We start from the raw sequence: 13,501 nt of genomic DNA, 5'->3' as shown, positions 1-13,501 counted from the left end.
GGGGTGTAAAGGGTCAAAGGGGGTGTAAAGGGTCAAAGGGGGTGTAAAGGGTCAAAGGGGGTGTAAAGGGTCAAAGGGGGTGTAAAGGGTCAAAGGGGGTGTAAAGGGTCAAAGGGGGTGTAAAGGGTCAAAGGGGGTGTAAAGGGTCAAAGGGGGTGTAAAGGGTCAAAGGGGGTGTAAAGGGTCAAAGGGGGTGTAAAGGGTCAAAGGGGGTGTAAAGGGTCAAAGGGGGTGTAAAGGGTCAAAGGGGGTGTAAAGGGTCAAAGGGGGTGTAAAGGGTCAAAGGGGGTGTAAAGGGTCAAAGGGGGTGTAAAGGGTCAAAGGGGGTGTAAAGGGTCAAAGGGGGTGTAAAGGGTCAAAGGGGGTGTAAAGGGTCAAAGGGGGTGTAAAGGGTCAAAGGGGGTGTAAAGGGTCAAAGGGGGTGTAAAGGGTCAAAGGGGGTGTAAAGGGTCAAAGGGGGTGTAAAGGGTCAAAGGGGGTGTAAAGGGTCAAAGGGGGTGTAAAGGGTCAAAGGGGGTGTAAAGGGTCAAAGGGGGTGTAAAGGGTCAAAGGGGGTGTAAAGGGTCAAAGGGGGTGTAAAGGGTCAAAGGGGGTGTAAAGGGTCAAAGGGGGTGTAAAGGGTCAAAGGGGGTGTAAAGGGTCAAAGGGGGTGTAAAGGGCCAAAGGGGGTGTAAAGGGCCAAAGGGGGTGTAAAGGGCCAAAGGGGGTGTAAAGGGCCAAAGGGGGTGTAAAGGGTCAAAGGGGGTGTAAAGGGTCAAAGGGGGTGTAAAGGGTCAAAGGGGGTGTAAAGGGTCAAAGGGGGTGTAAAGGGTCAAAGGGGGTGTAAAGGGTCAAAGGGGGTGTAAAGGGTCAAAGGGGGTGTAAAGGGTCAAAGGGGGTGTAAAGGGTCAAAGGGGGTGTAAAGGGTCAAAGGGGGTGTAAAGGGTCAAAGGGGGTGTAAAGGGTCAAAGGGGGTGTAAAGGGTCAAAGGGGGTGTAAAGGGTCAAAGGGGGTGTAAAGGGTCAAAGGGGGTGTAAAGGGTCAAAGGGGGTGTAAAGGGTCAAAGGGGGTGTAAAGGGTCAAAGGGGGTGTAAAGGGTCAAAGGGGGTGTAAAGGGTCAAAGGGGGTGTAAAGGGTCAAAGGGGGTGTAAAGGGTCAAAGGGGGTGTAAAGGGTCAAAGGGGGTGTAAAGGGTCAAAGGGGGTGTAAAGGGTCAAAGGGGGTGTAAAGGGTCAAAGGGGGTGTAAAGGGTCAAAGGGGGTGTAAAGGGTCAAAGGGGGTGTAAAGGGTCAAAGGGGGTGTAAAGGGTCAAAGGGGTGTAAAGGGTCAAAGGGGTGTAAAGGGTCAAAGGGGTGTAAAGGGTCAAAGGGGTGTAAAGGGTCAAAGGGGTGTAAAGGGTCAAAGGGGTGTAAAGGGTCAAAGGGGTGTAAAGGGTCAAAGGGGTGTAAAGGGTCAAAGGGGTGTAAAGGGCCAAAGGGGTGTAAAGGGCCAAAGGGGTGTAAAGGGCCAAAGGGGTGTAAAGGGCCAAAGGGGTGTAAAGGGCCAAAGGGGTGTAAAGGGCCAAAGGGGTGTAAAGGGCCAAAGGGGTGTAAAGGGCCAAAGGGGTGTAAAGGGCCAAAGGGGTGTAAAGGGCCAAAGGGGTGTAAAGGGCCAAAGGGGTGTAAAGGGCCAAAGGGGTGTAAAGGGCCAAAGGGGTGTAAAGGGCCAAAGGGGTGTAAAGGGCCAAAGGGGTGTAAAGGGCCAAAGGGGTGTAAAGGGCCAAAGGGGTGTAAAGGGCCAAAGGGGTGTAAAGGGCCAAAGGGGTGTAAAGGGCCAAAGGGGTGTAAAGGGCCAAAGGGGTGTAAAGGGCCAAAGGGGTGTAAAGGGTCAAAGGGGTGTAAAGGTTCTAAAGTGTGTAATGGAGTGAAGGTGTAGTGAAGACATTACCTAAGGAGTGTAACACAACCATAATGGGCCAAATGACCTCATCACCGTCACGTCACGGTATAAAACCCCTATTCAGGTATATCATGGTTAAAAATCTGACGGTATAAAGTTTCGTTGTGATTTAAACCTTGGAAGCCCAAAGCAGTACGGATCCCAAACAAAAACTCACCTTGATGTGAGGATGAGGTAATTGTTGGAGGTTCACCCGTTGCCAAGTGGCGGTTTGTAGTTGGCGTCACGCAGGTCCTTTTTTCTACAATCTATTTTTTCACACTTAAGAGTGATGTTAGATGAGCAGTAAAATAATTATCTTTAAAACGATGTATAGGTTGTGTTTGTGCGATTTTCGGTTTTTGAATAATTAGGGATTCCCCGGTGTTGGGCTAGCGGCTAGGGTGCCGGCTTAGGATCCTGGGTTCGAATCCCGGTCGATCGCTGAATTAACGCCAGGGGGGTTGACTCAGCCTGTCATCCTTCCGAGGTCGGCTAATTGAGTACCAGTTCACTGGTAATTCCCTGTTTGTCGTAAAAGGCGACAAAAAGGGTTGGCGGCAGGAAGGGCATCCGGTCGTAAAACATTGCTTCAAAAAGGGGACCGAAAAACAACAACCACGGTCCCCGAAAAAGGCCAACCCCGCTTTGCGGGGAAAAATGGCCTCTAAAGGTGTTTTTTTTTTTAGGGCATTTGAGGAGTCACGTGACTCCTTCTTTGCCGAACTTACCGATCATGGTAACGTCTTAATTAAGAATTGTTTCTCACATATGAGAACATATTGATGAATGGAGCTCACCATCAAAACAATTATATCGATATCCATGTTTAAATCCAATAAAAATTGGGTTTTTATAAAGATTTGTATATGTGGATCGACCCTGGCGACTCGGATGGTTTTAAGTTATGAATTGTGAGAAAATAACCGTTTTAAAACCCCTATTTATGTGCAGGGTGGTAAAATATGTTATCATATAAAGTTTCGTGCCAATTAACCTTGGGAGCTCAGAGGAGAAGGTTCACAAACAAAGTGTGTGTGTGTGTGTGTGTGTGTGTGTGTGTGTGTGTGTGTGTGTGTGTGTGTGTGTGTGTGTGTGTGTGTGTGTGTGTGTGTGTGTGTGTGTGTGTGTGTGTGTGTGTGTGTGTGTGTGTGTGTGTGTGTGTGTGTGTGTGTGTGTGTGTGTGTGTGTGTGTGTGTGTGTGTGTGTGTGTGTGTGTGTGTACATATCCGGGACCTGAACGAAAATCTAAAGAGCTTGTTCTTGTCACTTACCCAACTCGTCCACCTACCTTTGTCATAATCCATCCATAGCGTTTTGAAATAATGGTGAAGAACGCAATGGTGTAAAATCACTTAATAAATTAAAAAATTATCTTATCCGGATCCGTATGTGGTTCTTCACCAAAATGGAATCGACTCTTCCTTGTCACACACCTGTCCACCAAGTTTCATCCGAATGTGTCCTCAACCTTTTGAGATATTGTGCTAGATATTGGTGAAAGCATCGGATACTTTCCATGAATGAAAATATCCATAAACAAAAGTGGACTATTGCAGCCTCGGTCTGCTCAATGGATACAGATCTGGCCTATCAGTGGGATACAAAACGTAAATTGTTCAGCATGGCGGAGGTATGCGCTCTACCGAGTGATTAATTTTGTGCCATATACCAAGTTCTTTGTGCCAGTTCAAGTTGCATTTCTGCCAGTTCATCTTTTGTCTTGGGATTCTTGGTTTTTTTAGCTGCACTTTTCGAACAGATTACATTTTTATGGGTGTAATCTGTTCCAAATCAAAGTGGTGACTGTCAAAATAAAAATAAAATTTGTCTTTTTTCTGCATGTATGGGTGCCTTGCTGCACACTGCCGGGCTACGTGTGGCACAAATCCACAGAACTTTATTGAATGCCAGGAAACAAATTAACGGCATCGAAGTGTCTCACCGTGAGTAACTGCAATCAAGATAATAAAACTGAGTGAGTTAAGAGATCTTCTCATCCGTTAATGTAATGACAACACGGACTTGTGGGATTTCACACGCCAGCGCATGAAAGAACAAACCGTCTTGTTTGCCATTTCTAGGTGGAAAGAACAAACTGTCTTGTTTGCCAGATTAACCTCAAATGTATCCACATGTGGATAAACGGTAATTAATGAGAATTCAAACGAGTAAAAACATATTTATTCACAGAAAAAAAGAAAAAAAAAGCAAAGGTTGGACTCAAACAAAGTAAATAAATAAACCCCAAAGACAACATGCTTTTTGCTTAATCTAATTATCTTCCCTTGGACTTTCACCGATCTTATAACTAAGCCTTATCACTTGATAAGTACGCAAAAAATACAAAGGAAAGATTAGAGATGATGATGATGATGAGGAAGAGTAGATGGGTAAGGCCTTCCCTTTGGCTGGATGTGCAGTGGACTAGTTTTGGTCAGGAGGGTGTGAGTGAATGCATGGAGGATGGTGGTCATGGCATACAGAAAGATTTCAAGGAAATTTGAAAGGGAAGGTTGGTTCTGATGTCATGTGTAACGCCGGCCTACCTTTACGGTCTGGAGATGGTGGCACTGACAGAGAGACAACAACAGAGGCTGCAGGTTTGCCAGAACAACTGGGTAAGGAGGATTGAGGGAATGAAGAGGATTGATAGAAGGAGAATGGATGAACTGAGCGAGGAGATTGGTGTGCAGATCAGCTTGACAGGGAGATTGGTGAAATGCGGGCTAAGATGGGCTGAACACGGTGTGGATGGTGGAAGAGAGAATGGCAAAGAGAGCGGATAGGTTAAACTTTACCTCTGTCAAGACCCCCAACGGATTGCCCACGATGTCCCCATACCCCCTTTGCCAGACTGTTGACTGACCAAGGCGCACCGGAGGTGCGCATAGCTAGGGGTGAATGGGGGCATGTCCCCTTAGAATTTTTTTTATTTCTAGGTGCTCTGTGGTGCATTCTGAGGGGTGTTTTTACTTTAATTACCTATTTTTTTTGGATGAAAATTGGTAACTTATTACCCAGAAAATGAGCCAGGTTTGGGGGATTCGCACCTGATTACCAGTCCCATTCGGTTCCAGTGTGACTTCAAAATATCTCAATAGCTTAGTTTTACATATGGATAATTAGGAACAGAACAGGAAAGAAAATCTTTAGGATTTCATCCCTATTTATTTCTTTGCTTTTCAACAAAGAAACAAAACAAACTAAACTAAACTAAAACATGCAAGTTTTATGGAAGCCGTTTTACTAATCTAGTGAGATTGTTGCTGCTGTTTTCGTGCAATCAGAATATGGAATCGGGGCACAGATTGTGACAACGCCACTCGCACATCATCTGACACATCAAGTCGATTTCTTCACTTTGATTTCAGGTTCAATAATGCAGAGAAACCTGTTTCACAGAGATACGTAGTTGTGAAGGGAACCAACACTTTCATTGCCCGCTTCACCAAGCTAGGGTAAGCTGCTATCTGCTCACACCAAAAATGCTTAAAATCCAGCCCAGCCTTTCCGAAATCAGAAATGCTTAAAATCCAGCCCAGCCTTTCCGAAATCAGCTTTCTTTCTTTGATCTTCTTGGAACTCGATCAAATCATCCTTCACTAAATCGTTGTCACTCATCGTAGAAATATCAAACGAGAAAGGGTTCTGGATCCAAACGGATTCCATGCTAAGATCATCAATATCTGAGAAGTAACCCTCAAAATTGGTACTTAGGACTTTCAAATGGTCCTTGACTTCCTGAAGTATTTCCCCACGCAATGCCTTTTCATCTTCTCCATCAAGAAGGATATCGCCAAGGATTGGAAAGTTCGCCATGTTTCTGCTTTCAACACAGCGACTCCAAATAAGTAATTTCTTTGTGAATTCCACTAATTTTCCCCTGGCTTGAATAATATCCACATCCCTTCCCTGCTTCGACATGTTCAAGTCATTGAGGTGACACAAAATATCGGCCAAATATCCCAGGCTAACAATAAAATGCTCATCTTCAAAACTGTTCACAAGAGGGGATTGTTGATGCCTGAGGAATTCCAGAATTTCTTCCCAAAGTTCCACTACACGTGCGAAAACACGACCACAAGATAGCCAACATACCTCTGTGTGGTACAGTAAAACACAATGTTCCGCCCCAATCTCATCACAGAATTTTTTAAATCGCCGACGATTTAATGCCCATCCACGAATAAAGTTGACTGTCTGCATGACTATTACCATCACTTCTTTCAGTTTCTTTGACAACGTTTTGGACGCCAAGGCTTCACGATGTAGAACACTGTGTGGTCAACACATGTGGTTTTCTCTCCTTGACCAGAGCGACGAACCCAGATTTCTTGCCAATCATGGCAGGAGCTCCGTCCGTGCAAATAGACCCAACCAAATCCCATGTTAACTCATGGCGATCAAAGAACAGTTCGATCAACTTGCACACATCAGCTCCTTTAGTTGTTTTTTCTAGTCGTTCGCAGAATAAAAATTCTTCCTTGAGTTTCATTTCATGAACGTAGCGGACGAATACGAGCAATTGACAGTGGTTTGAAACGTCAGTCGATTCATCGAGCTGCATGCTAATTTTTGCAGGACTGTTTTTAATCTCGCTGACAACTTGTGTTGCTATGTCCTGACTCGTGTCTCCAATTCTCTGGCGTACAGCGTCGTTGGACAAGGACACCTGACTCAATCGCTTCACAACATCCTCCATTCCTCCCCCAGCACGATTTTAACCATCTCCAACGCACAGGGCTTTCCTCGGCCATCTCCGATTGTGTGGAGCTTATTTTCCTTGGCAATCGCGTACGAAACTTTGTAGGAGGCTTCCATAAGAGGCTTCCCAGTGGGAACAAACCCATGCGATGAAAGAGTTCCTTTCTGATCACAACGAAGTCTTTTCACCTTGAAAGCATCAATGGAGGTGTCAACATGATCCCTGTGTTTGCTTTGGAGGTGCTCTCTCAGTCCTGATGGCTTCAAATTTCCATTGCTCATTACCAAATTGCAAAGCATGCATTGGGGTTTATCAGTTCCATCTCCTTCTTTCACACAGGTGAAGCCAAAGCGAACATAGTCATCATTCCAATTCCGTTTTTTGACAGACGACATCTTGCAGCAAATCTGTAAAAGAATAATAAGAAAACAATTAACAAACGCCACAGAGGATAAAACATTAGTCCACGTGAAATAAAGTGTTGGCCACTAACACCGAAAACAACAGAAAGATGTACAGAAGATTAAGAAATTCCTAACACTATACTACTTCAACGTACCCAATCAATCAACTTTCGCAGCTCAATCAATTTTCACGGACCGGGTGTTTACGGACACAGATATCCGGGTGTTTTTCACGGACACGGATATCCGGGTGTTTTTCACAGACACGGATATCAGGCCGCCCCATTTATGTTATTGCATTATAATGAATGTGAATGCCCTATTTATATTTAAATATACTTTGAAAACTTTGAATATCCTCAGATAAGTAGGCTTACTACTCACTTGTTTTGCAAATGTTTTCACCGGAATCAAATTGAGAATGAGGTCGTAATTGCCATAATTGCCGATATTCAGTTCTTCACCTAATGACCTACAATCTCACGTAATGTAGGGCCTACATTACGTGACAGCACATTGGCTCAGTGTGAACTTTGACCCGCCATAATCGCTATGTAAATGTTCTGATTGTCATGTCAATCATGCATTGCAATCGCATGCATACGCCCGGGGCCTGGGCGTATAGTTGATTTATTCGAATTTTATTAGAAAATTGAATTTATATTTGTTTGAAATATAATTATACAAATATAATTTGTTTTGAAAAAAAAAATATATATATATATATATATTTAAATATATATTTATTATATATTTAAAGTTGATATTTCATTGAATTTATTACAATTTATTATTATTATTTATTACGAGTCCCATACCCCCAAGGGGTATGGATACTCCAGGTTAAGAACCCCAGGGTTAAAGAAACAAAGTAGGAGAAAAAGAGGTAGACCGCGGTTGAGATGGGAGGATTGTGCGAAGAGGAATATCAGTAAAGTGGGGGTGGTTGGAGAGTGGAGAGAGTTGGCTGAGGATCGGGAAGTGGATGTGTATCATGGTCAATGCAGGGCACAAGCTTGGTGCCATTGTACCTCACCTCTTATAAAGGGAAGATGAGGAAGAGGCAGAGGAAGAAGTAGGAAAATGCTTTGTTCACTGACAATTCGCATTCACATGAATACAAAACCACTCATCTAAACATATAAATTAACCATTTACTCCACAATTATTTCCTTCCCTTATCGCCTGGGCCATGCACACATGCACACCTACTTACCGGTCCATGATGAGCCCATGAGGAATGAAGACATACTCTAAATCTTCCATGTAGTGATTCGGGATACAGAACTTGTTCAAATTGTAGCCCGGTTCATCATCTCTGATCTGCTGTCATCAAAAATGTATGTCAATAATTTAGCAAAATACAAATAAATATTAATGTTACATCCTAGGGAAAGGGTATGGGAGTGTAGTAGTATAAAAATAAAAATAAAACCACCTTTAGAGGCCATTTTTCCCCGCAAGCGGGGGTTGGCCTTTTTCGGGAACCGTGGTTGTTGTTGTTTTTTGGTCCCCTTTTTGAAGCAATGTTTTACGGCCGGATGCCCTTCCTGACGCCAACCCTTTTTGCCGCCTTTAACGACAAGCAGGGAATTACCAGTGAACTGGTACTCAATTTGCCGACCTCGGAAGGATGACAGGCTGAGTCAACCCCCCTGGCGTTAATTCAGCAATTGACCGGGATTCGAACCCAGGATCCTAGGATCCTAAGCCGGCACCCTAGCCGCTAGCCCAACACCAGGGATCGTAGTAGTATGCATGTTATAAAAATAAACAAGACCGAAAGTCTAAGAGGCGTAGCTGGGCTTGTAAAATATTATAAACCACAAACACGTATGATAAGCTTATTAAACGGTCGCTAATGCTGCTTATAACATTAAACAAAGAAATTTGGAGGAATCCCGACATCCGTGAGGTAAGTTTCACTTACAGAACTGAGAGAAGATCTACTGTAATCTATATACCCCACAAGGATTGGGTTAACAACATGCTATCAAAAAACCGAGGCGAATTCCTTACTTCTGCGGTTGTTAGTACCGTACACCGCTTATCATGGAATCATGAACCATACACCGCCTCAATCCATCAACTTTGTATTCACGACATTGGGATTAAAGTGTTATTGTCATATTTACGATATTATTATTATTACTATTACGAAAATGATACTACTGAAACGATACACTGCTGTATCAAGAAACCTGTGCTTAATTTGTCCGAAGCGGTCCGAAGGTGAGGAATAAAGCCTAGGGTCTATACATACCGTTTTGTTGGAAGAGACGTAACACCGATGCTTTTGATATTTGATGGTCATTTTAACAATCAGTTTGTTTGTGCTTCACACTGAATGAAAAACGTGAAAGGTAGAGCAGGGCGATTGTGATATATGACAGGTTCGACGATATGTTCGGCCTGAACGAAATTGGAATGAAAATTGCGGTGTGCGGAGTCAGCTGCCGTACTGCCGTAATGACATCAGACAAAATCACATCACCCTGTCATGTGACCAGAACCGCAGCTCTGATTGGTATACGTTTGAGGGGACATACATACAGACGGACAAACACTGTTCCAGACTGCTTTGCCCCATGGGCTACGCCGTAAAAAACACCACAGAGCTTGTGCCGTCAGCTTCACCTTCATAAGGTGAAGGGGCTTTGTAACCATATGCACGAGGCCACATCAATCAGTTGGAGCCACAAGGAGTCCAGCAAGCATGTATTGAGATGAATACCCATTCCCCCTCATCCCACCCCCCCACACCCCCCTCCCTAACCATTTTTCGGATTATATCCTCTCCCAGCCAATCACCACTCCCCCGCCCCCACACCCCTTATATCACCAAAGTAGACTGAGCAATGAGCAATCCATCCCCACAAAAGGGCCTTGTTCGGCCAGCATGAATTGGCAAAGATTACTTCATTTGGTGCATGGACAAGCCATAGCAGGTGGTGCAAGACTCTGCCCTGCAGGAGATTATAAAAGGAGGCCCGCAGTTGGATTACAATGCAGAGCTAGAAAGGATGTGAAAATGCAAAGTGCGATTGGGTCGGTTTGTATTCAGTCGTCTTCTTCTTCTCATGTATGCTCAAAATAAGGAAAAAGTTTAAAATATATATAAAATGAAAATTGATGATTTTATGAAGCCATGACCTTTGAGCTTTAGATCTAAAAAAAAATAAAAGTCAGCTTCTAGCTTTTGATTGGTGACCCAATTATGTAATTCTCCCAATTATCAGCAAAGTCATGGAATCCATCATTGCTTCGGATATGAAATCTTTCCTCTTCTCCAATGGCTTGATCTCTGATCATCAATTTGGTTTCAGACCAGGTCACTCTACTCTGGACATGCTGCTTCTGCTGTCTCAACAATGGATGGAGGTCCTCAATGCCAAACAGGAAATTAGAGCTGTCTCCCTCGACATATCACGTGCCTTCGATACGGTCTGGCACCCCGCTCTGCTCACCAAACTCTCCTCCTTTGGTATCCATGGAAATCTCCACGCATGGCTGGCGGACTTCCTCTCTAGTCGTCGTCAACGTGTGGCCCTGAATGTGTTTCTCTCATCTCCTCTTCCTGTTCAGGCTGGAGTTCCCCAAGGCAGTGTTCTGGGCCCTGTGCTTTTTCTGGTCTTCATCAATGATCTCTCTGACTCTCTTGAAAATCCTCTCTTTCTCTTTGCTGATGACTTCACTCTCTGCCACTCCATTCCTCATCCCTCAGATCGGCAGTCTGCAGCCTCCTCACTCTCTGCAGACCTGGACAAAATCACAGACTGGGCAAACAAGTGGAACATGTCTTTCAATCCTGACAAATCTCACACTCTTACGATGTCTCTCCGAAAAGACCGACTGGACAACCCTCCCATCTACTTTCTGAATAATCCTCTCCAAGAAGTTCTGTCACTCAAGATTTTGGGTCTCACTATCTGCCATGATCTTTCCTGGGAAAACCACATTTCCAAGCTGGCCTCCAAAGCCAGTCGCCGACTGGGCATCCTCCGTCGTGCGAAGTCCTTCCTTGGCACACCTGAGCTCCTCACCACATACAAGGCTTTCATCCGCAGCTCTATGGAGTACTGCTCTCCCCTCTGGGCTGGTGCTCCTGCCTCACACCTAGCTCGTCTTCAAGCTGTTGAAACCAAAGCGTTCAGAATCATTGGAATCTCCCGCGATGACGCTATCTCCGAGGGCCTTTCACTTAATCACCGCAGGCAGGTTGGTGGTCTTTCCGTCTTCTACAGACTCCTCTTCGGCCTTGCTCCCCCAGCTCTCTCTGTGCTCTGTGCCCCAAATATTCCTGCAGGTCGCACAAGATCTGCCTGCAACCCTCTTATGGTTAAACTGCCAAAATCAAGACTCTGCTCACCTTCACTCCTTCATTCCCCTTTTCTCCCGCCTATGGAACAAACTCCCTCACTCTCTTCAATCCCACTCCTCCCTCCAGGTCTTTAAAACGGCTGTTCACCACCATCTCTTATCTTCCCCAGTCCAAAACCTTGATCTTTTCTACCCCCGCTAATTTCACCCCAAATCCACTTTTTTGAGGTGACTTTTGACTTCTTTCCTGGAAGTCCTTGGTGTCCTTGCGTTTTATACCTATCCTGCCTCCCCCCAGGCCCTCTCCCTCCAAAAACATCTCCCGATGTCCCTGCTCTCAAATGTTGTGTTTGTGTGCTTCCTCCCCTTCTCTCCCCATCTTGTCGACCGCTCCCCTTTTTATATACTTTGTTTGCTTGTTTGTTTGATAAATGTTAGCTCTTTCACGAGCCTCGACTCTGTACACCAAAAACAAAACAAAAAAAAACAATATGTACATTCTTAAAATTTCAGGTCAATTGGACAAACTTGACAATTTTATGCAACCTTGACCTTTGGCTCTAAAAAAAGAAAACAAGCAATCGACTCCTACCTTTTTATTAATGAATCAATTCAGTGACCCAACATGCAAATTCCTGAAATTTTAGGCCAATCACGTGAAAATTGGTGATTTTACACAACCTTGACCTTTTGACCAAATTATTAATTTCCCTTCTCCATATTCTCATAACAAAGCTTTGTTGAACTTTGATGACAAAATTCAAATGGTAAATTGAAATTTCAGGTCAATTGGATGAAAATTGATGATTTTATGTGATGCTGAACTTTTGACCTTTTGACAAAATTATTAATTTGCCTTCTCCGTATTAGCATACTAAAGCTTTGGTGAAAATTTGACGACAAAACTGAAATGGTAAAAAAAAGTTACGGCCCCGGCAGAGACATAAGTGATCACAATACCCCATTTCCTGCTGCGCAGGGTCGGGCTAACAAAAAAGGATGCCCCAATCGGTGGAAAAAGGGGAAAAGAGAAGAGCTATTGTACAGGAATGCAGACCGCTTGTGTATCATAACAAAGCCGCTGCTCACACACACTGTCACATCCCATTTGTAGAACACTCAGCCATTCCCCCACCCCGTTATTTTATTTTGCCGCAGAATCAGGTCAATTTAATAATTTGCAAATGCTATTGTTCCCGAGGCATCCTATATCATTGCTAGGCCGGAGGCAGACAATTTCATGTCAGACTGTGCTCTGTGTTATGTCAGGTTCCAGTCATAATTTGTGCGTGCATCAAATATAGTCGTATTAATTTGTTAAGCTTACTGTGCTGTGTTTTTTATTGTCACAATCCTTTGATTTATTAAATCAATAGCATGGGGGCATGTCTCCTTTTTCCACCATTTGGCTGATAGCTTAAGGGTAGCCATTGGGTAAAGTGCGGGATCTTAGTCCCCATGCACAGCTTCAAATTCAGCCAATCATAGTTTGGTCATCTGGGGGGAGGGGCAGGAGGGGGGCATGCCTCATGTTTACCAGAGAAAATATAAATGAATGAATGATCGTTTTAAGGCCATTTTCCCCGCTAGAGCGGGGGTTAGCCTTGCGGGCCCCATGACAATCATGGTTCCCTGTTTGAGGCAATGTTTTTATGGCCGGATGCCCTTCCTGGTGCCAACCCGGAGCTGCCGGAGAAGGCAGTCTTTCCACCCCAAAGCCTACTTCCTTATGTAAATCTCAACTAAAAAAAAACAAAAAAAAAAGACTACCTTCTCTGTGCTCATTCGTTTATTCATTCTTATTCGTTCGTTCGTTCTTCGACCACGTGTTTCTCCCCCATTTCCCCAGATAGATTGTCAAATTTCAATTCGTTATTTTATCGTCCATGTGATATTGTTTGATTATAGTTAGTTTTGGTTTGAATTTCCTGTAACTCGTAATTAATTAATCGTTTTCTGCTCCTCGTGTGTGGCCTTGTAGTTGTTCCCCCGTCGGTGTTTTGTTAACTTAAGTGCGTTTTGCTTGGCTCTTGGTTTTTTCCCTTCTACCCCGAACATAATACTGTCTAACGTTCTAATTCCCCCCCTCCCCCCCCCCCCCCCCCAAAAAAAACAAAAAAAAACAAAAACATTTATTTTATTTTCTCCACGTGTACTGTTGTCTCATCCTGTAT

General features: G+C 44.1%; 1 protein-coding gene across 3 annotated transcripts in view; it reads right to left on the bottom strand.

Moving 5' to 3' along the window:
* HPRT1 (hypoxanthine phosphoribosyltransferase 1) overlaps positions 1-13,501 on the bottom strand; it is a 684,029-nt gene that overhangs the window by 48,187 nt on the left and 622,341 nt on the right. For 2 of the 3 annotated variants that reach the window (XM_078766014.1, XM_068131912.2), the window contains exon 2: positions 8,224-8,330. In XM_078766014.1, the coding sequence (XP_078622140.1) occupies positions 8,224-8,330 (107 nt within the window). Of the gene's footprint in view, positions 1-8,223; positions 8,334-13,501 lie in introns of all 3 variants that reach the window. The other variant, XM_068131911.2, reaches the window with a different exon arrangement.

The sequence above is a fragment of the Myxine glutinosa genome, chromosome 12 (genome assembly GCF_964187855.1).
Source record: "Myxine glutinosa chromosome 12, kmMyxGlut1.1, whole genome shotgun sequence".
NCBI lineage: Eukaryota > Metazoa > Chordata > Myxini > Myxiniformes > Myxinidae > Myxine > Myxine glutinosa.
The sequence above is the reverse complement of the archived record's forward strand: the minus strand, read 5'-3'. Positions and strand labels throughout refer to the sequence as shown.